The sequence below is a fragment of the Rutidosis leptorrhynchoides genome, chromosome 5 (assembly GCF_046630445.1).
Source record: "Rutidosis leptorrhynchoides isolate AG116_Rl617_1_P2 chromosome 5, CSIRO_AGI_Rlap_v1, whole genome shotgun sequence".
Taxonomy (NCBI): Eukaryota; Viridiplantae; Streptophyta; class Magnoliopsida; order Asterales; family Asteraceae; genus Rutidosis; species Rutidosis leptorrhynchoides.
The window spans coordinates 161,094,246-161,120,608 of NC_092337.1; the positions used below are offsets into that span (position 1 = coordinate 161,094,246).

The following is a 26,363-nucleotide window of genomic DNA, read 5'->3' on the forward strand; positions in this document are numbered from 1 at the left end:
TCAAAATGGGTCATATGAGTCAAAGTTGACCTAATTGGGTAAAATGGGTATGAAATACACCAAGTTTATGTTAGTTGATGTTAATAGACCCTAATCGCTAGTTTTTAGTGATTTATGACAAGAATGGTCATTTATGGGCGGTTTTGGTATAGTTGAGTCATTTAATGCGATAGGGTAATTAAATGCTCAAGGGTTAGAGGTTAGCATTTAATTCAACTAGATTGTATGTTAATAAATGCATAATGTAATAGGTACGTTACATTGAAGAGTTGCAAGCTCGGTTAGCTTTCACAAGGGACTTGAGGTGAGTGGAAAATCTATATATGTATGTATATGATTTACGTGCCGTATTAATGGTGTCACATAGCCGTTTTGTGACCATAGTTGTGAGACATAGCCATTTTTTCCACGTTTTATATTTATGCACATAGACGTGTTTGTGCATATAGTGCCGAGTAATAGCCGTGTTTTACTCCCACGTTATTATCCGTGTTATTGTGCACATAGCCGTGTTTGTGTACATGATTGTGAGTAATAGCCGTGTTTTACTCACATGTTGATCAAGTGATGCCATAGCCATTTTTGGGAACACTTGGAGGTGATGCCATAGCCGTTTTTGGAACACCTCGGGGGTTAGTATACCATAGCCGTGTTTGGGAGCTAACGGTTGTTATGAACATCGATGACTTGTTTTGCGAAGTCATTCCCCTGCAAAGAATTGGGTTAACCATGGGTTATAGTTGTTAACGTTAACGTTTCAATTAATGCTATGATTACTATGCTATTAATGTTGCTAGTTGTACGATTTGATGATACTAGCTTGTTTATCGAGATGTTATGTGATTGTGTGCATTATATGATATCGTGGATGCGTGTGGGTAAGTCTTATATGCATGTATATATTTATTCTACTCACTAAGCTTTGCTTACCCCTCTCGTTGTTTATCTTTTTAGATGCAGGCGCGGACAAGGGCAAGGGGGTCGTTGGGCACTAGGTGTCCCTTGTTGTTGTTATGTTGGAGCTTTTGGAAGTTGGCCTAGTTTTAGGTAGTTTAGTCCCAAACCTTGCTCGGAACGTCGTTTGGTTTATAAACTATCATTTGTAATGGGTCAAACTTGTACTAAACTTTATTTGTGGCCTTCGTGCCTTTTGTAAACAATTAATTGTTGTGCGTTTTAAATGGAACTCGTGAAATGGGTTACATATTTATTTGGTGTGAAATTGTGTTGTATAAAAAAAAAATTTATCGTATGGATTACGGGTTGGGTTGTTACATCATATACATAGCATTGTATATGTATATTTTATTTACTAAATGCTAAAAGTAGAAGTTACGCGAAGTATATTCGAAAGGCTTGGAATATTCGCTGAAAATAAAGATAGCGGATCAGTTTTCGCGTTAATAAAAGATTGCGGGTCACTTTGCTAAGTTTTCGCGGATAGTGAAGCAATCCGTAGACCACGAATATTTCGGATACTATAAATAGGGAGCTTAGCCTCTCATTTACGATTTGTTGATTCTCTGCCATTTGCCCGGACCGTTGTAATTTTCTCTTGTGATCTTGCCCAAGGAATTTTTACATCGTGTCAAGGTGAATCATGCTAATTAACAATCAAGACCGGGTTGGGGTGGTTGATCACTTGATTGTTAAAATGAGAGACGATCATCAGGGCCCAAAATAATCATCAAACATCTCATCCTTCATCTTAATCTCATTGCACTTAATCTTTAATTAAGTAACTCATTAATTATGGATTGATCAATTGGCGCCATCCGTGGGACACGTTTTAAAATTAAACTCAGAATTTTTTGTTTAGTGCTATCAAATAATAAATTGGCTTGTTTAATTCTAATCGTGCATTATTTTGATGATTCACAGGCGAATGCATTCATAAGTGGCGGTAAATTTCTTGTTTAATTGAAGTAATGAACAATAAGGGAATTGATCGCGGTATTGTTGTCACCATGCAAGCAAATGCCCAAAAAAGAGGAAGAAAGCGAAAGTCAACAAAAATGTATCAAAATTGGCAGTTTGCGCCAATAAGTTTTCCAAAAATGCAAAGCGATGATTTCTCTGAAATGCCGATAGTAGTATCGTGCAAAGTCGCACAAACTGGAATCACAATCATGAAAGTTCATGTTGATAATGGCAGCAGTGTTGACATTGTTTATGAGCAATGTTTTGTTCAACTGCCAGAAAGTATTAGTGCAAATTTACAACCAACCGCAGCCTCGCAAACTGGTTTTGCGGGAGAATCTTCATTGCCTATGGGAGTATTGCCTTTAGATGTCGAGCTTTTTGATGAAAATGATAATAGTTTAGTGCGTCAAGCGCGGCTAGACTTTTATGTTATGCGGACTTTTTCTCGCTATAACATGTTGTTAGGCAGAACTGCCTTGGGTAAATTCGGAATTGTCCCATCTACCATTCATGGCATGATTAAATTCGCAAAGCATAAAGGTGTTGCGACGATAAGTTCAACAAGCATCATGGCTATTTGTGCGGCTGTTAATGTGAAAAGTGCAGTTAAAGAAATAGCTGATGCTGCGGACAACATGTTAGTGGTTAATCCTGCATATCCTAAACAAAAAATTAAAGTGGGATGCAATGTTAGTGCGTATACCAAGAAACAGACAGTTACTTGTGCAATACATGGATGTTTTTGCTTGGTGTGAAAATGATATGACTGGTGGTCCGCGTCATATTGCGGAACACATACTTAATGTAAATCCGGATTTAAAACCCGTAGTGCATAAGCATCGAGGCATGGCCCCAGATCGCACTAAGTGGCTGTGCGAAGAGGTAACGAAATTGGTGAAAGCTGGAATTTTACGCGAAGTTCAATATCAATCATGGATTGCGAATCCAGTTTTGGTGAAAAAGCCTAATGGCTCGTGGAGAATGTGTATTGATTAGAAAGATTTAAATAAAGCGTGCCCTAAGGATAACTATCTACTTCCAGAAATTGATTTGAAAGTGGAGTCATTGCATGCTTTTCCATATAAATGTTTTTTAGATACGGGGAGGAGATATCATCAAATCCCAATGGCTAACGAAGACGCATATAAAACCATTTTCCATACAGGCAAAGGCATATTTTCTTATATAATGATGCCTTTTGGTTTAATCAATGCGAGCGCGACATATCAACGCTTAATTGACACTGCGTTTGAAAACCAATTTGGGCGTAACCTGGAGGCTTATGTAGATGATTTGGTAATTAAAAGCACAACGCAAGAGCATATTATAGACGACATGCGGGAAACATTTGATACATTGCGCAGAATAAACATGAAGCATAATCCGTTAATGTGTAGTTTTGGCGAAACTGAAGGAAATATTTTGGGATATCTTGTTACTGAACAAGGTATTCAAGCTAATCCGAAGAAAATCGCGGCTATCAAAAATATGACGGCGCCCAAGATGGTCAAAGAGGTGCAAAGTTTGACGGGAATATTAGCCGCATTAAGGCGTTGATAACTCCTAAATTATACATGTTTTTGAATACATTTTGAGGAGTTATTTTGGCATTTTAAAGTCATTTTGATACTAAAACACACAAAAAATGGGTAAAAATGAAGAAAAGATATTTTTACTCTTTTGTTTAAAAATGTGTTAAAACAGGACTAAAACAGGAAAAAGGAGCTAAGTGAAATGCTGAAAACCTGCGTACTGTCACCGTTTTGGCCATATCTTGAGCATCCGGACTCCGTTTCTGACGAGCCACCTGTCAAAACGACCGTAACAGAAAATTCTACAATAAAATGGATGAATCGGTCTGCCTTGTTAAGGGGAAGCCGCCAGCTTGGCCAAGGGAAGCCGCCGGCTTCGGTCAAAAAGTCAATATTTTGCCGTGGAAGTTTTTCATGGCCTCCAAGCTCAGATCTGAAGTGAAACCGCCGGCTTGACATCTGAAGCCATCGGCTTGGACTTAAAATACGTTTTCTTGGGCATTATGATCAAGTTTTGATTGAAGAAAAAGTCACCGCCTAAGGAAGCCGGGGGGCTTGGCACGAAGCGGCCGGCTTGGCACGGTTTTCGAGGTCTATAAATACTGGCCGATTTCTATAGTTTTCAATGTACCTTTTCATTATATCTATCTCTAGTTACGAATTTCTGTAGTTTAGGGTTAGTTTAGGTTTTATTTTCAATGTAAAGTAACTATCTTGCATTGGATTCAAGTTTTAATTCAAGTTAATGCAGTTTTTCTTATTCCTCTTTATTGCTTTGTAAGTTCTAATCATATTTACTTTATCGCATCATTTTAGTTATGTCTTTATTTACTGTTATCTATTTATGTTCATCTCCAACTATGAACTAAACGTTCATAGTGGTTACTTGGACGAAAACTGTGAAAGTCTGGGAAAACAGATGAAGCCGCCGGCTTCCTCAGTTCGTGCTTCAGTCCGTACAGTTTCTGGTTCTTTTCCAGATCTGTATGTTTATGTTTCTGTGATGATTATTTAGACTGTTTATCTCTGCCATGATTAAATAACTTGTTTACCATGCTTAATGATTAAATATTATGAATCTAGGATTAATTAGTCATTGATTCTATGATCTTATATTCGATTCATATCACTTGTTTAGATCTAGTCCATCAAATATAGTGTTTGGATTGCATGCAAATTAGGTAAACATCATTGAAAGTTATACAACTAGTTAAACTTAAATCACACTTATATAATAGAATTCATTATTGTTAGGCTTAATCGAAGAACCTTTGTTTATGTGTGTTTAATTGTCAATTGCATGAGAACTTGATTAAGATTAATTTTCAGCTAGTAACTTGAGTTGATCTGATTAAGTTTATTAGCTTATATAATTTGTCAGTCTAATTAAATGTTGCCTTGGATCCACATCAGGTTTAGGTAATATTTATCATGTGATTATTTGAATGCCATGAATGAAGACATTAGCTATGAACATCACTTAGTTAATGTATGCTTTAGGTCCTACCTTATAAATAATATGCGACATTTAGGTTAACCTTTTAGGGATAATGATTGGTCTATGATTTTTATCTTGCTATTTGTTAATATAAGTTATGAAATAATTAATATATTTCCCTTATGATTCACACGTCCTTGTAATCACTTCTCTTTTATAATTGTTTATTTTAAATCTTTATTTCTTGCTTTATATTTTGTTATTTTGTTTATCTTCAATCATCTCTTTTCTAAGAGATAAGAATCAACAACCTTAAAAACACATAAAAATCTATCTTTAGTTCTTTAATAAAAGCTAAGCTATATAATAAAACAACTCTTATCTGCATCCACGCTCTCTTTTGATGATAACCTAAAATACTACATCTGATCTGGTCTTGTTGCTCGTTAGAGTGTTAAAAGTAAAATAAAGGTTTTATAAATTTAAAAGTTGAAAAGCAAATTAAGCACTACTACACACACACTTTTGACACATCACGCGTTTCTTGTCTAAGGATGCTGAAAGGCAATTACCATTTTTCAAAACTTTAAAAGGCTATTTAAAGCAAAAAAGCTTTGTTTGGACAAGTGAAGCTGAAATCGCGTTTCAGGAAATGAAGAAGTTATTAAAAACTTTGCCTACGTTAACAGTGCCAATCGATGGCGAAACTCTTTACCTTTATATATTGGTAGTAAATGAAGCTTTTGGCTCAGTTTTAGTTGCGGAAAGGGATAAAATACAAAAACCTGTGTATTTTGTCAATAAAGCTCTTACATGAAGCGAAATAAACTATGCGACCATTGAAAAATTTTTGTATGCAATCATATTAACGTCGCTAAGGTTAAGAAGGTATTTTCAAGGGCAACCAGGACATGTGCTAACTAACATGCCGGTCAAGCAAGTCTTAACAAAACCAGAGATATCTGGTAGGCTCGTGTTGTGGGCAGTAGAGTTAGGTGCTTATCAGATTGCTTACCTTCCGCGCAATACGGTAAAAGGCCAAGTTTTGGCGGATTATCTCGCCGAAATGACTGGGGAGTTGGAGGTGATTAATGAGCGAACAGAATTAAAGCCAATATTTGGTGAAACATGGGATTTATTTACCGATGGAGCCTCATGTGCAAAAGGGGCTGGTGCGGGTTTAGTGTTAGCAGGCCCAAGTGGTGAGGAGCATACGTACGCGTTACGTTTTAATTTTGATGTAATAAATAATGAAGTGGAATATGAAGCGTTGCTTGCTGGTTTATAAATCGCGCATAAAATGAATATCACCAAGTTGCGAGCATTTACATATTTGCAGTTAGTGGCAAATCAGTTTAATGACTCTTTTGAGGCACATGATTCCCCAATGCAAAAATATTTGCAGTTGTTGAAAGAATTAGCTGTGCTGTTTGAGCATTTTAAACTCGCACAAGTACCAAGGAGTCAAAATAAGAAGGCGGACGCTTTGAGTAAGCTGGCCGCTTTAACTTTTCGCACTTTCAAAAACAAGTTTGGGTCGAGGAATTGCCAAGCAAATCAATAGATAACGATCTAATGGTGGTGTCCATTGTAGAAGAACAGCCAAATTGGATGGAACAAATCTTGCAATATATCCGCAATGATGTCTTGCCAAATGATAAGTGCGAAGCTCGTTTAGTCAGAGAGCGAGCACCAATGTATATCATTTAAAATGACATTTTGTATCGTAAGTCATATTGTAGTCCAATGATGCAATGTGTGGGCCCAATTGAAGCGGAAATGATAATTGATGAAGTGCATAATGCTTCTTGCGCATTGCATTCTGCCTATAAAACTATTGCGGAAAAAATTATGCGGATGGGTTACTTTTGTCCATCCTTATATCGCGATGTTGTAAAGATTGTTAAGCGTTGCAAAAGCTGCCAAAGGCATGCTCCGTAGAATTGGATGCCAAGACATGATATGATCTCTGTTAATTCGACCTGGCCATTTCACAAGTGGGCTATTGACATTGTAGGACCATTTCCCGCAGGTCCTGGCAATGTCAAATTCCTAATTGTGGCAATTGACTATTTTACAAAATGGTTTGAAGCTAAGGCGGTTCACACTATCACTGGAGTGCAAGTGCGTAATTTTGTATGGGAATATATTGTTTGCAGATTTGGTATTCCACGCGAGTTGGTTAGCGATAATGGTGCCCAAATAGCGAAAGATCCTTTTAAAACATGGTGCACTGATTTAAATATAATCTAAAAGTTTACATCAGTGGTGCATCCCCAGTCTAATGGCTTATGTGAAGTATCCAACCGCGACATTGTGAGTGGTATTAAAAAAAGGTTTTGCGAAAAGAGAACTAGTTGGTGGATGAATTGCCTAATGTGTTGTGGGTACATCGTACTACTTTCAACAAGAGCACGGGGAAACACCATTTAGTTTGGTATATGGCTCTGAGGCAGTAATACCCGCCCAAATTCTTGTGCCAACGCATAGAGTCGTTAAATTTAATGAAGAAGCAAACGATGATGCATTGGGCGAAAATTTATATTTCATAGAAGAGCGAAGGTTAATGGCAAATAATAAACAACAAATCGCTAAGTATTACAACAAAAGAGTACGTGCTTTGTCTTTTGATGTAGGCAAATGGGTGCTGCGAAATAATGATGCAAGCAGAGCAGAAAAACTTGGAAAATTAGGACCTAACTGGGAGGGTCCTTATCAAGTTGTGGCAATCGATGCAGCAGGATCATATAAGCTCGCAGATGTAGAAGGGCGAACTCTCCCTAATGCGTGGCATGCTGCTTTATTAAAGAGGTATTATGCATAACTTTGTGGAAAAAAAAATGTGAAGGCCAATATGCACGCGTGTCAAAATAATGCGTGCAAAGTGCGAAATACGATGTGAGGCCTACATTTGATATTTTTTCTATGTGTTTATTTTTTGCAAGTCTTGATCACACTTGTAAGAGTATAAAAAGAAACACTTGCAAGAATATGCGAAAAGTTTGTTTGCGAAACACTTAAAGTTTATGAAATATTTTGTTTCATGTTGCTGGTATGTTTCACGAAGGATAAGTGGCGAAGTGATGAAATTGCCCGCTTACGCAGAAAATAATTATTGTGAAAGGAACTTAAATTCCTAAGTATTTGATTTTTCCATACTTAGATGGTTCACGATCCTAATTAATTGCCTAAGGATCACTTTGGCGGACTTAGAAGATTCATAACGTACATATATGCATGCATACAGATTGTTTCGCAAAAGTACATACTTATTATGTGCACAATAATAAAAGTTGGAAATTGCAAAGGGCAAGTCCGTGTTATGAATATTATTGATAAAAGCGCTATATAAATAAAAGTACTTGCAAATATATGCGAAAATGAGAAAATTTTATTAATAACGACGCAGAGATAGCTGCGTGCTAATTTTTACAATACAGTCATTACTTAGATAAATCAAGCGCGATGATGTCATCTGCAGTAGCATCATCCTGCTCACATATCGTCGTAATTTTTGGAATTGGAATATCCACTATGTTCTCTTTTGCAGTAGCAAGCGCATCTCGGGCATCTGCTAAAGAACATAAATGGTCGTCTATTGCAGATGGTAGTGGCTCTGGTAGGGAGCAATGGGTGGCAATTTGATCCATGAATTCCACTCTTTCGCGCAGTTATAGCGCATTGAGTGGAAACAGGTTACGAGTTGAGAATTTTTCTCGCCAACTCTGGTAAATGTTGGCGAAGCTTTGTAAACTCAAGCTCCGCAGAAGCTTTAGCTGCTAGAGCGTTGTCTCACTCTGCGGTCAGCTTGGCAACCTCCTCTGTTAGTGATTTAACAGACGTTTGAAGGTTGTTTTCTTTTTCACCTGCAGTGGAAACTTGTTGTTTCAAATCGTCAACGGTGGTTTTTACTGTGGTGAGTTCGTAGGAGAGGTCAACAAAGCGCTTTTTGTTGTCCTTAGCTTTGGCCTTCTCGGTATGATACTTCGGTTTTTCAGTCTCAAGAACATTGAAAATCTGTTCTTGGCGGCAGATCATGTCATAAGCAGAATTGAAGGACATGTAGAAATTCTGCACAAAACTGTTATGCGCATTAAGCGCAGAAAGCTTCGAGAACTCACGGCAAAGCTCGTTTGGGATTGCCATCTTCATCTGTTGGCATTGATCTAGTGCCGCAGAAGTAGAAGCATAAGTGTATCCCGATAAATCGTCAACTCTCACCCCATAAGAGTCGGGTGGAGTGCGGAATAACTCAGTTATCTGCTCAACAGTGTTCGGGCTGGGATAAACTGGGTCAAAAGTTGAATCGCCTGCAAAACAAAGAAATTTTTTAAAAATTGATCGGAGAAATATAAACATAGCAAATGTTGTAAATAAGAGATAATGCTCGCGACGTACCCATTTGCTGATCCCCTTCATAATCCGATATGAGCGGATTATCGTAAAGGGTGGCGTCGTGTTGCTTTATCTTTTTACTCTGCGATGGTGGTGGCGTCTGGTATGGTTGTTTGATGGAGCTCGGCTTGGTAAGCAGAGATTTGGAAGTTAAATCGACAACTAGAATTGATTGCTTTTCTTTACCAGAATACTCCATCTATTTGGAATCCGGACTTGTTAATAACTTTGTGATTAGTGTCTTCGGATTAACTTTGCTGTCAACCTCGTCGATCGTCATTGTAGAATGAACAGGAGTTACGGGAAAGAAAGAAGTTGCAAAGGTGGAAGGAATATTTGATTAATTGCGAAGTATTTCAAAGTAGTGAGTGGGAAATTAGTGATTATAGACACCGGTATATATAGGGGAAGTAAGAGTGATAATCAATTGTGTTAAGTATTCGTTATGATGATTTAAATGGTAATATTTTCACCTACGGATAAAAACGGTAACTTTGTTTGCTGTAATGGTAACAAAGGCAAATCGAAAATGTTTCAATGCGGATAATGGTCAAAATAACTGCGAATTTTTAGAGTTTATCATGACACATTTACTTCACAAGATGTATCATAATAAACTGGGGGGACTTGATCATATACATAGCATTGTATATGTATATTTTATTTACTAAAGGCTAAAAGTAGAAGTTACACGAAGTATATTCGAAAGGTTTGGAATATTCGCTGAAAATAAAGATAGCGGATCAGTTTTCGCATTAATAAAAGACTGCAGGTCACTTCGCTAAGTTTTTGCGGATAGTTAAGCAATCCGCAGACCACGAATATTTCGGATACTATAAATAGGGAGCTTGGCCTCTCATTTATGGGTTGTTGATTCTCTGCCATTTGCACGGACTTTACAATTTTCTCTTGGGATCTTGCCCAAGGAATTTTTACATCGTGTCGAGGTGAATCATGCTAATTAACAATCAAGACCGGGTTGGGGTGGTTGATCACTTGATTGTTAAAGTGAAAGACGATCATCAGGGCCCAAAATAATCATCAAACATCCCATCTTTCATCTTAATCTCATTGCACTCAATCCTTAATTAAGTAACTCATTAATTATTGTTTGATTAGTGGACTCGTGGAAGATATGTGCCAACTGTTTCGTAACAAAGGTGGCAATGTTGACTCGGTCGGTTTCCAGATGTTAGAACGGATTGTTGCGTCTTCCATCTTCTGCTACTACATCTCGTAATTCCTTGATGATCAGACCAGCATGGTGATCAATTGTTACGTAGATCACTCTGTAACACCCCAGCTTAACATGACCACAATATTGTCCGCTTTGCCCGCAGACGCACGGCTTTTTCTTGGCGACCACACACGAGAAGCACTTTCCCATGAGGTCAACCATCCTGGTAGTACTCTCACCCGAGCACGCTTAACTGCAGCGTACTCACACATCTGCTCTGCCTGTGGTCCCAAAACGCGTTGTGTCATTTAAGCGTGAGTATTGCCTTATAGTCCCATGATCACTCATGTCCATGGGCGATGTGGGATTTTCCTAGGGTGTTACATTCACCCCCTTAGGGACTCATCGTCCACGATGAGGTTTGCCCTACCATCCCCAATGGCACATGAGTGGCTATGATACCATTCTGTAACAGCCCAACTTAACATGACCACAATATTGTTCTCTTTGCTCGCAGGCGCACGGCTTTTTCTTGGAGACCACACACGAGAAGCACTTTCCCAGGAGGTCACCCATCCTGGTAGTGCTCTTGCCCGAGCACGCTTAACTACAGCGTACTCACACATCTGCTCTGCATGTGGTCCCAAAACGCGTTGTGTCATCTAAGCGTGAGTTTTATCTTATAGTCCCATGATCACTCATGTCCACAGGCGATGTGGGATTTGCCTAGGGTGTTACATAGTCTGTCTGGTGTGCTTTCGAAATTATCTTTTTCCAAGAGAACAAAGAGGCCGTGAATATCTTAGATCATTTGTGAATCAGAGTGATAAGTCAGGCGTCCGGTGGAAAGATCCATATGCTTCCGGATGGGAGTCAGTAGTGCTAGTTGGTTTGCTGAGAATAGAAGTGGAGATTCGGCTAAGGCGTTGTAAACCTTAGAGTAAATGATCTTCTGATCTCAACAAAATCTTGTCTCGAGAATAGTGCGAACCACAGAATTATGCTCTTGTAGCCTTTCTTCATGGTAAGTGTGATCGTGAAGAGTATTTATAAAGTCTTAAATGCACCCTTCTAAGAGTTCAACATTATCATCTTCTCTTGGTAGATAAAAGTGATGGTTGATTTATGGATGTCTTCGAGAATATCTTCAAATTCATCGGTATCACTGATGAAGGTTATCATGTCGGCGTGATTAGATATGACCAGTATCTCTGAGTGATCTGAAGAAGAGTCCGACTCCTCTTGATCTGGTACTACTGGTGAGGAATATGAATCGTCCAGATGTCTTCATTTTGCTCTTCTTCCTCGTCATCACTGGTATAGCTTTCATCTGTAGATTTGTCTAATGAACAGGCTTCTTCAGTATTCTGGTGTTTCACTTCTACACTGGCAGGGTTAATCTCTATAACCTTAAATTCTGCAGCCTTATCAGTTTTCTTCTTTAAATGAATTATTAAACTGTGATCTTCCTTCTCTAGCCTCATTATTTCTTCGTGACGTTTGTGATTTGCTTCCGAGCTTAGAGAGGATACTGTCGCAGTTTTCTCTACGTCTCCCATTTCCTCTTCCTCTTCCTCTATTTCTTTACTTGGATCCTCTTCTTCCATTTCTGGGTCGTCAGCAGACCGTGATTCGACACTTATTTCGATATCATCCGCTAGTGGTGGGGACTCATCATCGAAAGTGATCCTTCTGGTAGAAATAGCAAACATCTCTGCCTGTCCAGAAAGATCGGTAGGTCGGTCAATTTTGAAGGTAATGCTCTCCCCATGTGATCGAAAGATAAAGGTTTAATTGTACACATCAATGACAGTCCTAGCCGTGTTCATGAAAGGTCTCCCTAATACTATTGGCGTATGTGGGTCTTCCTTAATATCCATCACTACGAAATCCGTAGGATACAAGAATTTGTCGACTTTCACCAAGACATTCTCAACTATGCCTTTTGGATATCATATTCTGTGATCGGCAAGTTAGATTGTCATTTTTGTTTGTGGTAAGTCTCCTAACTCTAATCTCTTGTAGGGAGAATATGGTATGAGGTTGATATTTGCTCTTAAATCTGCTAGCATCCTGACTGGTAGATTGAACATGGGAAAGTGAATCGTCCCGTATCTCCAAGCTTCTTGGGTAGAGAGTTTCTGAGCAATGTTGAGCATTTTTCACTCAGTGAAATTTTGTTGGAGTCCGGTCTCCTTTCATTTGTAGAGAGAAGCCTTCATATATATCTCTTCTGGTTGGGAACTTTGGACATGGTGTCCAGGAATCTTCTGTTGAGCTTGTAGGTATCAAGCTTGGATTGTTCTTCCAGTAGCCTTCCATGATAAGGTACATACATGAACTGGAGTTTGAGCGGGCAGCTTCTGAGTATTTTTCGATTTGTTCTTGAGCTTAGCTGACCTCCTCTTTGGTTCTTCCTTTGGGATTATGGAATCCATTTTCTTAGCTTCTTCTATGTAGGAATTTTGAATAGTATTTCTAGCTAATCTTCCTTGTGGCCGGGTTTCAAGGCGTTGTGATAACTGCCCGAGCTGCGTTTCTAGACTTTTGAGCAAAGCCAAATGGTTTCGCATGAGATTCTCCGTCTAGTCTTGTCTAGACGCGGTTCTCCGATTTAGCTGTTGTTGTCCTTAAATGAAGTGAGTCAAATGATCATCAGTCCCGAGAGCAGATTTGGCTACTTTTCGTAATTTGGGTGGTTGGAGAGTTTTCCTTAGCTAGTGGTCCAGTGAGTGGAAGTGGTTGATCGTAGGTCATTTGAGGTTGTTGGGATGGATAAGGTGGGTAACGATAGCGACAAGGTTGGTTATTTCTTTGAAATTGGTTAACACTGTGTTGTTGATTGAATCCGGGATTTGGTTGACGAGCAGGGTATTGAACGTAACAGACTGAACCATAAGGATTCGCGTACTCGACTTGATATTCTTCTATAGGTTGCGGGTTGGTACAGTTAGTACAGGACTGAGCCTGGTTAACCTGCTGTGATTGCGTATTCAATTCTTCAAGTTGTTTAACAAGAGACTTTATCTTGTCCGTGAGGTATTTGATGGCGTTCGTTTGATTATTAAGCGCAGAGAGTGGAGTATATGATGAAGTTGTGTCACCACTGTTCCAGTCATGATGATGTATTGTCATGTTTTTAAGCAACTCCCATGCTTCGTCTGAGGTTTGGTTCATCAGATTTTCTTGAGCTACTGCATCGATCGTCATCCTATGATTTACCGTAAGACCATTGTAGAAGGTACAGATTTGGGTTGAACGTTCTAGCTGGTAATTAGGGCATTTCTTTAGCAGGGTTTTGAATCGCTCCCATGCGGTGTAAAGATATTCATCATAACTTTGCTTAAAGTTAATGATGTCATTCTTAAACTTGGTTTGTTTAGAACGAGGGAAATATTTGGTTAGGAATTTATTTGCCATCTCCGTCCATGACGTGATGGAATCTTTTTTCAATCCTTCAAACTACGTCTGCCCATGATGAGTGAGAGAATAGGGGGAAAATTATAGTCGGACAATATCGTGTCCTATCCCTGGCGGTTTGTAGGAGTTCGAAAGAGATATGAATTTATCAAGGTGTGAATTAGGATCGTCATTTGGTTGTCCATGAAATTGACACCCATTTTGGATGAGCTGTATTATATGATGTTTTAATTTGAACGAGTGTACTTGGATCTCTGGGAATCTGATTAGTCCTCCTCGACCTTCATTCGAGGGCTTGGTGTTTTCTGCTAGAGTAACGCGTAAGGCTATTTGATTTTGGATTCGTTCTTCCTTGCGTGTTTTAGAGATTATTACGTCTGGATCAGGTACGAATAACAAAGGCCCTGGTCTAGATCGGGTATGGGTCATACACTGAGTATGCCCTTGTTTTTAAATTTAACGTAGCTATGCTAAGTTCCTAAGTTAGTCTAAAGTAATCCTAAGGTAATCTAAAGTAATTCTAAAGTAATTTTAGGTAATCTAATGTAATTTGTGACAACCCGAAAATTTCCGATCAAATTTAAACTTAATCTTTAAATTATTTAATGTTTCCGACACGATAAGCAAAGTCTATAATGTTGAAATCTCAAAAAATTTAAACTATTTTCATGTATGCAATTACCCTACGACTGCTCTCGACGATTCACGAACGGCTATTTGTAAATAGATACATATATATTTAAATAAATATATATAATAATTTGAAACATTTAATTTTTTATAGTATTATTAATATTACTAATATTATGATTGAGATTATTAAAATTATTATAAGTATTGTTATTTTTATTAACATACAACTTATTATTATTATCCTTAATGTTATTATTATTATTATAAATATTAGTATTTACATTATTATTAATAAATTTCATTATTCTTGTTATTTTTATTATTATTTTTATTATTATTTTTATTATTATTATTATTATTATTAGTATTATTATTATTATTAATATTATTAATATTATTATTAATATAATTATTAATATTATAATATATATATATATATATATATATATATATATATATATATATATATATATATATATATATATATATATATATATATATATATATATATATATATATATATATATATATATATATATATATATATATAAAGGTGCATAATCGGTTATCCATCTATATCCGTTTCATTTTCTTTTTGATCTGCTCGTGATTGCTTGTCCACCATAATGCCACTACAAAACACAAAATTTATTTTTCTATCTGCTACAATCAATTATTTGATTACTACTCGGTATCTTTTACTTTACAATTATATACATATACTTATAGGCAATGCAATGAAGGAATTATAACATCACCCTTGTTTTCTGTTACCACCCTCTCTCATCCTCTACTACTACTTGATTCTGTTTCGTGATTAAACCCACCCCTACAACTACTTGATTCGGTTTCATGCTCAAAGTCATCAAACAACCATCACTTGTTCTACTACTCTTGTTTTTTCGATTCGGTTCAATCATAAAACCACAATCATCTTTTAACCATTACCATAATCTCGAGCCAACCCAAACCACTCTCTCTTAACCATCAATGAACCACCATCAACAATCAATAATCTACAACTATTCTGTCCGATTCAGCCCTGACCCGAAACACTATCACCAAACCAACACTCAAGAACTACAAACTGCTACTGTTTCGGTTTCATTTGTACTATTCGCAGGCACCTACAATCTCCTTCTTTTTCTACTGCAATCAACTCTCTCTCTCTCTCTCTCTCTCTCTCTCTTATTGCAACCACAACCAACACCTTCGATGTACAGCTGCTGCAGTAGCTATTTTCTCATTGGCTACTGCAACTCATATTCTATTATAATTGACGAAACACACTGCCAAAAACCACTATCATCGAAACCGTTACAACTTACTCTCATAAATTTCTTGAGCTGCTCGCTGCTATTTGATTATTGTTTAACACAAGAAACTTCCACCACAATCACCGTCCATCAACCGCCACCAAACATCGGTTCTATGTTCTATTAGAAAATCTCACAAACCACCATTTCAAAACCCATTTCAATTGTTTTGTTGCATACTAGTCGAACTACCTGTTACTATCCAATCACCACCAACACAATGTCTGATTTAGCCTTTTTACTACTGCAACTAATGTTGTAGTTGTTTCTGTCAAAGATCAGCCAAACCGCTACCTTCGTTTCATTCATCGCCGTTTATTACTGCAGATACCTTCCTGATTTTAAACCGATCAAACCACCACGTACAAACACCCTATTACAGCTACGTTTCTGTTTATAATGATGACAAAACACACGATGAACCTGTAGCTATTGTTGTTAGAATCTTCTTCTCTTCTATTGGGAAATTTTAATGAAATAATGTGTGATATATGTGCACTATCTAAAGGGGGTCAACTTGGATACATATAATACTATTATATGGCATTTTCAAATATGCATATGTATTCAAAAAATTGAAATTCATGGCCGACATATTGCAGATGCACTTTATTACTTTATATAAAAAAAAATAAAGAAAACGAATGGTACAGAAGTGTTTTGGGTCGATATTTCTTTTCTGGTTGGACTGAATTGAATTTAAAATAGATTATAGTGCTAGTGACTCATGATGATTATGAATTATGATTATGTTCATGAAGTGAGAATAGTGATACGTTTAGGATATTGAACGACTATAATGACTAATAAATGATGTTGATGCCTATTGATGAAGACTGAGAACGTACGAGCATACCCTAGAAACCGAACACAACCATCCACGACGGTTTCTCCTTTCTGTTAAAAACTCTAAACTCAAAAACATTGGGCCATAATCCTCTGTGCACATTTGGGCCGGATTTTGATTAGTTGGACTCTTGATGAACTTGGGCCGAGAAGCATGATTTTATTTTGCTGTTGGGCTTCCTGTCCGATTACTTGGAGAAGGAAGTGAGGAGAACCGAAGTTTTAAGCAAATAAAAATAAGTTGGTATTTAAAATAGAAAAGCAAGGATGGACGGATGGTTGAGGGTGGTTGCGTGAAACGAGAGGTCTCGGGTTTGAGCCCGGGTTAAGGCAGTATTTTTTTTTAAGTTATTTTCTCCAAAGGTAGAACTTTATAATTATTATTTTGATCATTATTATTATTATCATATCATTATTAGGAATATAAGTATTATTATTATCATTATTATTAATTAAAATTATCATGTTATTAAGATTAACATTATTGGTAAAATTATTATTTTTATCATTATTATCATAATTGGTATTATTATTACTCATTATTAGTATTCGGTATTATTATCAATATTATTGTTTTCATTATAAAAATAAAAAAACTTATTATTATTATTAAAGATTATCATTATCATTTTTATTATTAGTATTATCATTATTAAGAAAGTTATTATTATTATTATTTGTAAATCATTATTTTCAAAACTATCATTTTAACGAATAACTATATATAACATATAATTAAAGATATAATATAAGTATACGATTTTAAATGGAATTTAGTATAGATTTATATAACCGCAAATATATAAATAATATATATTAATAAATGAAATTATGTGATTTCCCTTATATGTTTTAATAGATATACAATTGATATAGGTTCGTGAATCTGATGCCAACCCTGCATTGTTCAGTTCCATCTTATGCATATTTTTGCTACAAAATATCGTATTGTGAGTTTCATTTGCTCCCTTTTTAAATGATTATGCAATATATATTTTTAGGACTGAGAATACATGCGTTGTTTTATAATTATTTTACGAAATAGACACAAGTAATCGAAACTACATTCTATGGTTGAATTATCGAAATTGAATATCACCCCTTTAGCTTGGTAACCTAAGAATTATGGAACAATACCCCTAATTGACGTTAATCCTAAAGATAGATCTATGGGCCTAACAAACCCCATCCGAGGTACGAATGCTTTACTACTTCGACTTATTATTATACACACGAGAGGATTCTGTTTTGGGTATATTCTATATGCATCTTGTTAATGTCGGTTACCAGGTGTTCACCATATGAATGATTTTACCTTAATGCAGACGAGAGGATTCTGCTTGAGGATTATGTTTATAAAATGAAAATCTTGTGGTCTATTAAAATTATGGAATGATTGATTATGATAAACCTATGAACTCACCAACCTTTTGGTTGACACTTTAAAGCATGTTTATTCTCAGGTATTAAAGAAATATTTCACTGTGCATTTGCTCATTTTAAGGATATTACATAGAGTCGTTCATGGCATATAGAGGTCAGCACCACGCGATGGGACCAAATGTTGATGACTTCTTCTAGATGGATTAGGACGGGGTATGACATGTGGTATCAGAGCGGTGGTCTTAGCGAACCAGGTCTTGCATTAGTGTGTCTAACTGATAGTCGTTAGGATGCATTAGTGAGTCTGGACTTCGACCTTAGCTGCATGTCAAAAGTTTTGCTTATCATTTTCTGTTGGAAATTACCTGCTTCTTATTCTTAGTCTAGACACATCTTACTGCATTGATTGCATGAATAGTGTATAGACAAAATTCATATCTTAGCGTATCTGCTAATTCATATCTTAGTATATCTGTTACGGTAAACTTCGTCTGACATATTCAGTAATTCCCTCCGTAATCTACGAAATCTTTTGTTCTATATATATATATATATATATATATATATATATATATATATATATATATATATATATATATATATATATGTAGTGACCCGAACTTTTCCATGTTTATATATATTAATTGAGATTTATATTTACATGACTAAATGTTTCCAACGTGTTAAGCAATCAAACTTGTTAAGACTTGATTAAATGAAATAAGTTTCATATAGATAATAGATCACCCATGTTGACCGGCGATTCACGAACGTTACAAAATTGTGAAAACTACATGTTGTGGTATATCTAAACATATATATATATATATGGTTGACATGAGATTATGATGAGTAAGTATCTCACTAAGTATATTAATAATGTGTGATATACATAAGAAATGAGTTTACTAAGTTAAGAAACTCGCAATGATATATATAACGATTATCGTTATGATAACGTCTACTAAATACATATGTATCATATTAAGATATTGATACACTATATTTAACATGATAAAATGATATTTAAATATATCATTAAGTGTGTTAACAATGAACTACATATATAAAAACAAGACTACTAACTCAAGAATTACGAAACGAGACTTATATGTAACTATTATCGTTGTAATGATATTTTAATGTATGTATCATATTAAGAGATATTCATACATCATAATATCATGATAATATATTAATTTAAAATCTCATTTGATATAATAAACATTGGATTAACAACATTAATTAAGATCGTTAACTTAAAGGTTTCAAAACAACACTTACATGTAACGACTAACGAAGACTTAACGACTCCAATAGAATGTATATACATGTTGTGTTTTGATATGTATTCTTACACTTTTGAAAGACTTCAAGACACATATCAAAGTACTTCTACTTAACAAAAATGCTTACAATTACATCCTAGTTCAGTTTCATCAACAATTCTACTCGTATGCACCCGTATTCGTACTCGTACAATACACAACTTTTAGATGTATGTACTATTGGTATATACACTCCAATGATCAGCTCTTAGCAGCCCATGTGAGTCACCTAACACATGTGGGAACCATCATTTGGTAACTAGCATGAAATATCTCATAAAATTACAAAAATATTAGTAATCATTCATGACTTATTTACATAAAAACAAAATTACATATCCTTTATATCTAATCCATATACCAACGACCAAAAACACCTACAAACACTTTCATTCTTCAATTTTCTTCATCTAATTGATCTCTCTCAAGTTCCATCTTTAAGTTCTAAGTGTTCTTCATAAATTCCATAAGTATAGTTTCATAAAAATCAAGAATACTTCCAAGTTTGCAAGTCTACTTCCAAGCTTTCTAATCCATTCCAAGTAATCATATAAGATCAAGGAACCTTTGTTATTTATAGTAGGTTATCTTTCTAATTCAAGGTAATATTCATATTCAAACTTTGATTCAATTTCTACAACTATAACAATCTTATTTCGAGTGAAAATCTTACTTGAACTGTTTTTGTGTCATGATTCTGCTTCAAGAACTTTCAAGCCATCCAAGGATCCTTTGAAGCTAGATACATTTTTTATCATTTCCAGTATTTTTATCCAGAAAACTTGAGGTAGTAATGATATTCATAACATCATTCGATTCATACATATAAAGCTATCTTATTCGAAGGTTTAAACTTGTAATCACTAGAACATAGTTTAGTTAATTCTAAACTTGTTCGCAAACAAAAGTTAATCCTTCTAACTTGACTTTTAAAATCAACTAAACACATGTTATATATCTATATGATATGCTAACTTAATGATTTAAAACCTGGAAACACGATGAACACCATAAAATCGGATATACGCCGTCGTAGTGAAATCGGGGGCTATTTTGGTTTGGATAATTAAAAACTATGATAAAATTTGATTTAAAAGTTGTTATTCTGGGAAAATGATTTTTCATATGAACATGAAACTATATCCAAAAATCTTGGTTAAACTCAAAGTGAAAGTATGTTTTTCAAAATCGTCATCAAGATGTCGTTCTTTCGACGGAAATGACTACCTCTTTAGTAATTGACATGTAACTTAAATTTCCGACTATAAACCTAAACTTTTTATGTTTATATTCTTAAATTAGAGTTCAATATGAAACCATAGCAATTTGATTCACTCAAAACGGATTTAAAATGAAGAAGTTATGGGTAAAACAAGATTGGATATTTTTGATCTTTTAGCTACGGGAAATGTTTAACAAATCTATACAAATCATATCCTAGCTAACTTATATTGTATTATACATGTATTCTAATATATTATGTAATCTTGGGATACCATAGACACGTATGCAAATGTTTTGACATATCATATCGACCCATGTATATATATTATTTGGAACAACCATAGACATTCTATATGCAGTAATGTTGGAGTTAGCTATACAGGGTTGAGGTTGATTCCAAAAATATATATACTTTGAGTTATGATCTAGCCTGAGACGTGTATACACTGGGTCATGGATTGATTCAAGATAATATATATCGATTTATTTTTGTACATCTAACTGTGGACAACTAGTTGTAGGTTACTAACGAGGACAACAGACTTAATACACTCAAATCTTTAAAACATAATAAAAATGTTTGTAATTATATTTTGATCATACTTTGATATATATGTACATATTTGTATAGGTTCGTGAATCGATCCGTGGCCAAGTCTTATTTTTGAGGAAGGAAATATCTGTGAAAGTGAGTTATAGTCCCACTTTTAAAATCTAATATTTTTGGGATGAGAATACATGCAGGTTTTATAAATGATTTACAAAATATACACAAGTACGTGAAACTACATTCTATGGTTGAATTATCGAAATCGAATATGCCCCTCTTTATTAAGTCTGGTAATCTAAGAATTAGGGAACAGACACCCTAATTGACGCGAATCCTAAAGATAGATTTATTGGGCCTAACAAACCCCATCCAAAGTACCGGATGTTTTAGTACTTCGAAATTTATATCATATCCGAAGGGTATCCCGGAATGATGGGGATATTCTTATATATGCATCTTGTTAATGTCGGTTACAAGGTGTTCACCATATGAATGATTTTTATCTCTATGTATGGGATGTATATTGAAATATGAAATCTTGTGGATAATATATAGGTTAAACCTATAACTCACCAACATTTTTGTTGACGTTTTAAGCATGTTTATTCTCAGGTGATTATTAAGAGCTTCCGCTGTTGCATACTAAAATAAGGACAAGATTTGGAGTCCATGTTTGTATGATATTGTGTAAAAACTGCATTCAAGAAACATATGTAGATGTAATATATTTCTATTGTAAACCATTATGTAATGGTCGTGTGTAAACAGTATATTTTATATTATCATTATTTGATAATCTACGTAATGTTTTTAAAACCTTTATTGATAAAATAAAGGTTATGGTTGTTTTAAAAATGAATGAAGTCTTTGAAAAAACGTCTCATATAGAGGTCAAAACCTCGCAACGAAATCAATTAATATGGAACGTTTATAATCAATATGAACGGAACATTTCAGTTGGTATCCGAGCGTTGGTCTTAGAGAACCAGAAAATTTACATTAGTGTGTCTTATCGAGTTTGTTAGGATGCATTAGTGAGTCTGGACTTCGACCGTGTTTTCTTTAAAAATGATTGCTTAACATTTTTGTTGGAAACTATATATTATTAACATGTCAATATTATGTGATATATTAATCTCTTAACATGTTTGATATTGTGTGATATATGTCTACCTCTAGCACAAATCCCATTGACTCACCTAATAATAACGAAGAGTCGAATATATATTGGCAAGATTCACAAGTTCCCGAAGAACCGGAAGAAGAGGAAACGGAACCGAAAGAAAAGGAACCAGAAGAAGAGGAACCGGAAGAAGAAGAGGTTCCGGAGGGGGGAATAGTAGGAACCACAGAAAACTGGTCAAATAAAAGAAAATCCTCAACCAATGGACCAAAGTTAATAATGGTCAATGGTGTTTCCGCTAAGGAAGCAAAATATTGGGAAAATTACCAATTTTCCGACGAATCGGATCCTGATGAGGATTCTGATGATGTTATAGAAATTACCCCGACCCAATTTAATGAGGCAAAAGAAAATAATAAGGGAAAAGGCATCAAAATAGAGAAATCTGATTCCGACCCCGATGAACTTTATATGTACCGTCAACACCCGTATTTTCAATATCGTGACAATAACCCGGGAACCTCTAAATCACCAGGTTTTTCTAAACCAATGTGGAAAACGACGACTCGTATTAGAGGAACATCATATATCCCTAGAAGATTAGGAAAAAGAACCAAGTCCGAAGAAGAAGAAATCAGTGATTCAGATTAGAGGGGTGTGAGCATGTTGTGTAATAAATGTATTGTAGTGTGCTTGTACTTTTATGTTCTATGTAAAAATTGCTTGTATTGTTTATTATTACGAATCTAATCCTTGTCTATTTTACAGTATAAAAACAAAATGGACGTTAAGGGTAGACAACCAAATATTTTAGAAGACCTACCAGAGGATATGATTGAGGAAATCTTGTCTAGAGTCGGTCAGAATTCATCAGCACATTTAGTTATGGCGAAATTAACTTGTCAAATATTTGAAAGACTTTCTAGAAATGCTTTAGTTTATAAAAGGTTTTTCTTTGATAGGTGGGGTATATCACATTTGGGAGACCGTAAGTTACGCCGTGTTTTCTTTAAAGCATTAAATGCGGGGAACCCAAATGCAATTTTACGCTATGGGTTAAGAACATATTTTGACTCAACATATCCCAACATAGGATTTCGTGAATTAGAAAGAGCTTCTAACATGCAACATAAAGAAGCATGTTATGCTTACGGGTTAGTGATGTTCGCTTCTTACCAAAGTGAGAAAAAGAACATCGGATTGAAGCTTTTAAATAAAACTTTCCCACAAGTGACGGATTCAGTAGTTGGGGTGAGAAACAAGTTTTTTAGATTATTACGGGGCTGTTGGACATTACAAAACCCTCGTCCTTTTGACGACATTACAACATGCTTCCTAGTCAATGGTCATAACGGTTATTTTCCACAAGACCAAGGATGGGAAGTCGTCTTAGTAAAACCAGAATGCATGACTTGTTTCTGGACTTATGAATTACGTGTCTTTATTTCCTTCGCTGAACAACTTGCGTATTAACTAGATTTATCTTCAAAACTGTCCTGTATCATAGTGTACTATATTTCATGTTATATGTAATATAGCGAAGTTGTAAGTTTGAAGAATATTTGTATGTGATATATTATTATAATCAGTTTTTCATATGGAATTGTAGTAGTTGAATTGTATATTAGCTACTAAGTATGAACTTAACAGGTAGGTAGTACCCAAATTTAAACTTATAAAACGCTAATATGAAGAAAAAGCTTTTATAAATGAGTTCATATTATGCTACGAGATACTATTGACTACTCTTAATATTCTGTATGATTAAATTGTTTCATTTGACTATTTTGAAGGAAATGGCACCGACTACTCGACACACCTTGAATATGAGTGAAGAGGAATTTTGTACCGTTCTTGCTTCAAACATAGCCGTAGTACAGGTCGCGCTACATACCAAAAATAACTCTGAATCTAGCAATACAGCTAACGGCGCAAGAAATCATGTAGGATGCTCCTACAAGGAATTCACTGCCTGCAAACCTTCAGAATTTGATGGGACCGAAGGACCAATCGGATTGAAACGGTGGACCGAGAAAGTTGAATCGGTGTTTGCCATAAGTAAGTTAGCTGAAGGAGACAAAGTGAAGTACGCTATGCATACCTTCACATGTATTGCGTTAACATGGTGGAATACCTATCTAGAGCAAGTGGGACAAGATTCTGCTTACGCGCTACCGTGGTCAGCATTCAAGCACTTGATGAACGAGAAGTACCGTCCCAGAACCGAGGTCAATAAGCTCAAGTCAAAACTTAGAGGGTTACGAACACAGGGATTTGATATTACTTCGTACGAAAGACGTGTAGTGACCCGAACTTTTCCATGTTTATATATATATATTAAATGAAATTGTTATTTACATGATTAAGTGTTTCCAACATGTTAACCAATCAAACTTTTTAAGACTTGATTAATTGAAATAGGTTTCATATAGACAATTGACCACCCAAGTTGACCGGTGATTCACGAACGTTAAAACTTGTAAAAACTATACGATGACATATATATGGTTATATATATAGTTAACATGATTTTATTATAAGTATGTATCTCATTAGGTATTTTAACAATGAGTTATATACATAAAAATGAGACTATTAATTTAAGAAACTCGAAAACGATATATATAACGATTATCGTTATAACAACGTCTTACTAGGTACATATGAATCATATTAAGATATTGATACACTTGATTAATTATGTTAAATGATAAGTAAATATATTATTAAGTGTATTAACAATGAAATACATATGTAAAAATAAGACTACTAACTTAATGATTTCGAAACGAGACATATATGTAACGATTATCGTTGTAACGACATTTAACTGTATATATATCATACTAAGATATATTATATATCATAATATCATGATAATATAACAATTTAACATCTCATTTGTTATAATAAATAATGGGTTAACAACATTCAACAAGATCGTTAACCTAAAGGTTTCAAAACAACATTTACATGTAACGACTAACGATCACTTAACGACTCAGTTAAAATGTATATACATGTAGTGTTTTAATATGTATTCATACACTTTTGAAAGACTTCCAGACACTTATCAAAATAATTCTACGTAACAAAAATGCTTACAATTACATCCTCGTTCAGTTTCATCAACAATTCTACTCGTATGCACCCGTATTCGTACTCGTACAATACACAGCTTTTAGATGTATGTACTATTGGTATATACACTCCAATGATCAGCTCTTAGCAGCCCATGTGAGTCACCTAACACATGTGGGAACCATCATTTGGCAACTAGCATAAAATATCTCATAAAATTATTAAAATATGAGTAATCATTCATGACTTATCTACATGAAAACAAAATTACATATCCTTTATATCTAATCCATACACCAACGACCAAAAATACCTACAAACACTTCCATTCTTCAATTTTCTTCATCTGATTGTTCTCTCTCAAGTTGTATCTTCAAGTTCTAAGTGTTCTTCATAAATTCCAAAAGTTCTAGTTTCATAAAATCAAGAATACTTCCAAGATTGAAAGTTTACTTCCAAGTTTTCTAAATCCATTCCAATTAATCATCCAAGATCAAGAAAACTTTGTTACTTACAGTAGGTTATCTTTCTAATACAAGGTAATAATCATATTAAAACTTTAATTCAATTTCTATAACTATAACAATCTTATTTCGAGTGGAAATCTTACTTGAAATTGTTTTCGTGTCATGATTCTGCTTTAAGAACTTTCAAGCCATCCAAGGATCCTTTGAAGCTAGATCTATTTTTCTCATTTCCAGTAGGTTTATCCAAGGAACTTGAGGTAGTAATGATGTTCATAACATCATTCTATTCATACATATAAAGCTATCTTATTCGAAGGTTTAAACTTGTAATCACTAGAACATAGTTTAGTTAATTCTAAACTTGTTCGCAAATAAAAGTTAATCCTTCTAACTTGACTTTTAAAATCAACTAAACACATGTTCTATATCTATATTATATGCTAACTTAATGATATAAAACCTGGAAACACGAAAAACACCGAAAAATCGGATTTACGCCGTCGTAGTAACACCGCGGGCTGTTTTGG

The 26,363-nt window shown here is 35.1% G+C and overlaps 1 protein-coding gene across 1 annotated transcript; it reads left to right on the forward strand.

Moving 5' to 3' along the window:
* The first annotated feature begins 6,855 nt into the window (after positions 1–6,855).
* Positions 6,856–7,717, forward strand: LOC139849136 (uncharacterized). The gene is made up of 3 exons (XM_071838806.1): positions 6,856–7,057; positions 7,160–7,216; positions 7,305–7,717. Exons 1-3 carry the CDS (start codon positions 6,856–6,858, stop codon positions 7,715–7,717), a joined length of 672 nt encoding a protein of 223 aa, XP_071694907.1.
* The last annotated feature ends 18,646 nt before the right edge of the window (positions 7,718–26,363 follow it).

Excerpts from the sequence above, each read along its gene's own strand:
- LOC139849136 (XM_071838806.1), top strand. The coding sequence starts at position 6,856 with ATGATCTCTGTTAATTCGACCTGGCCATTTCACAAGTGGGCTATTGAC. Across the intron at positions 7,058-7,159 it reads ATATATTGTTTGCAGATTTG|TGGTGCATCCCCAGTCTAAT; the intron begins GTATTCCACGCG and ends AGTTTACATCAG. Across the intron at positions 7,217-7,304 it reads CAACCGCGACATTGTGAGTG|AGCACGGGGAAACACCATTT; the intron begins GTATTAAAAAAA and ends ACTTTCAACAAG.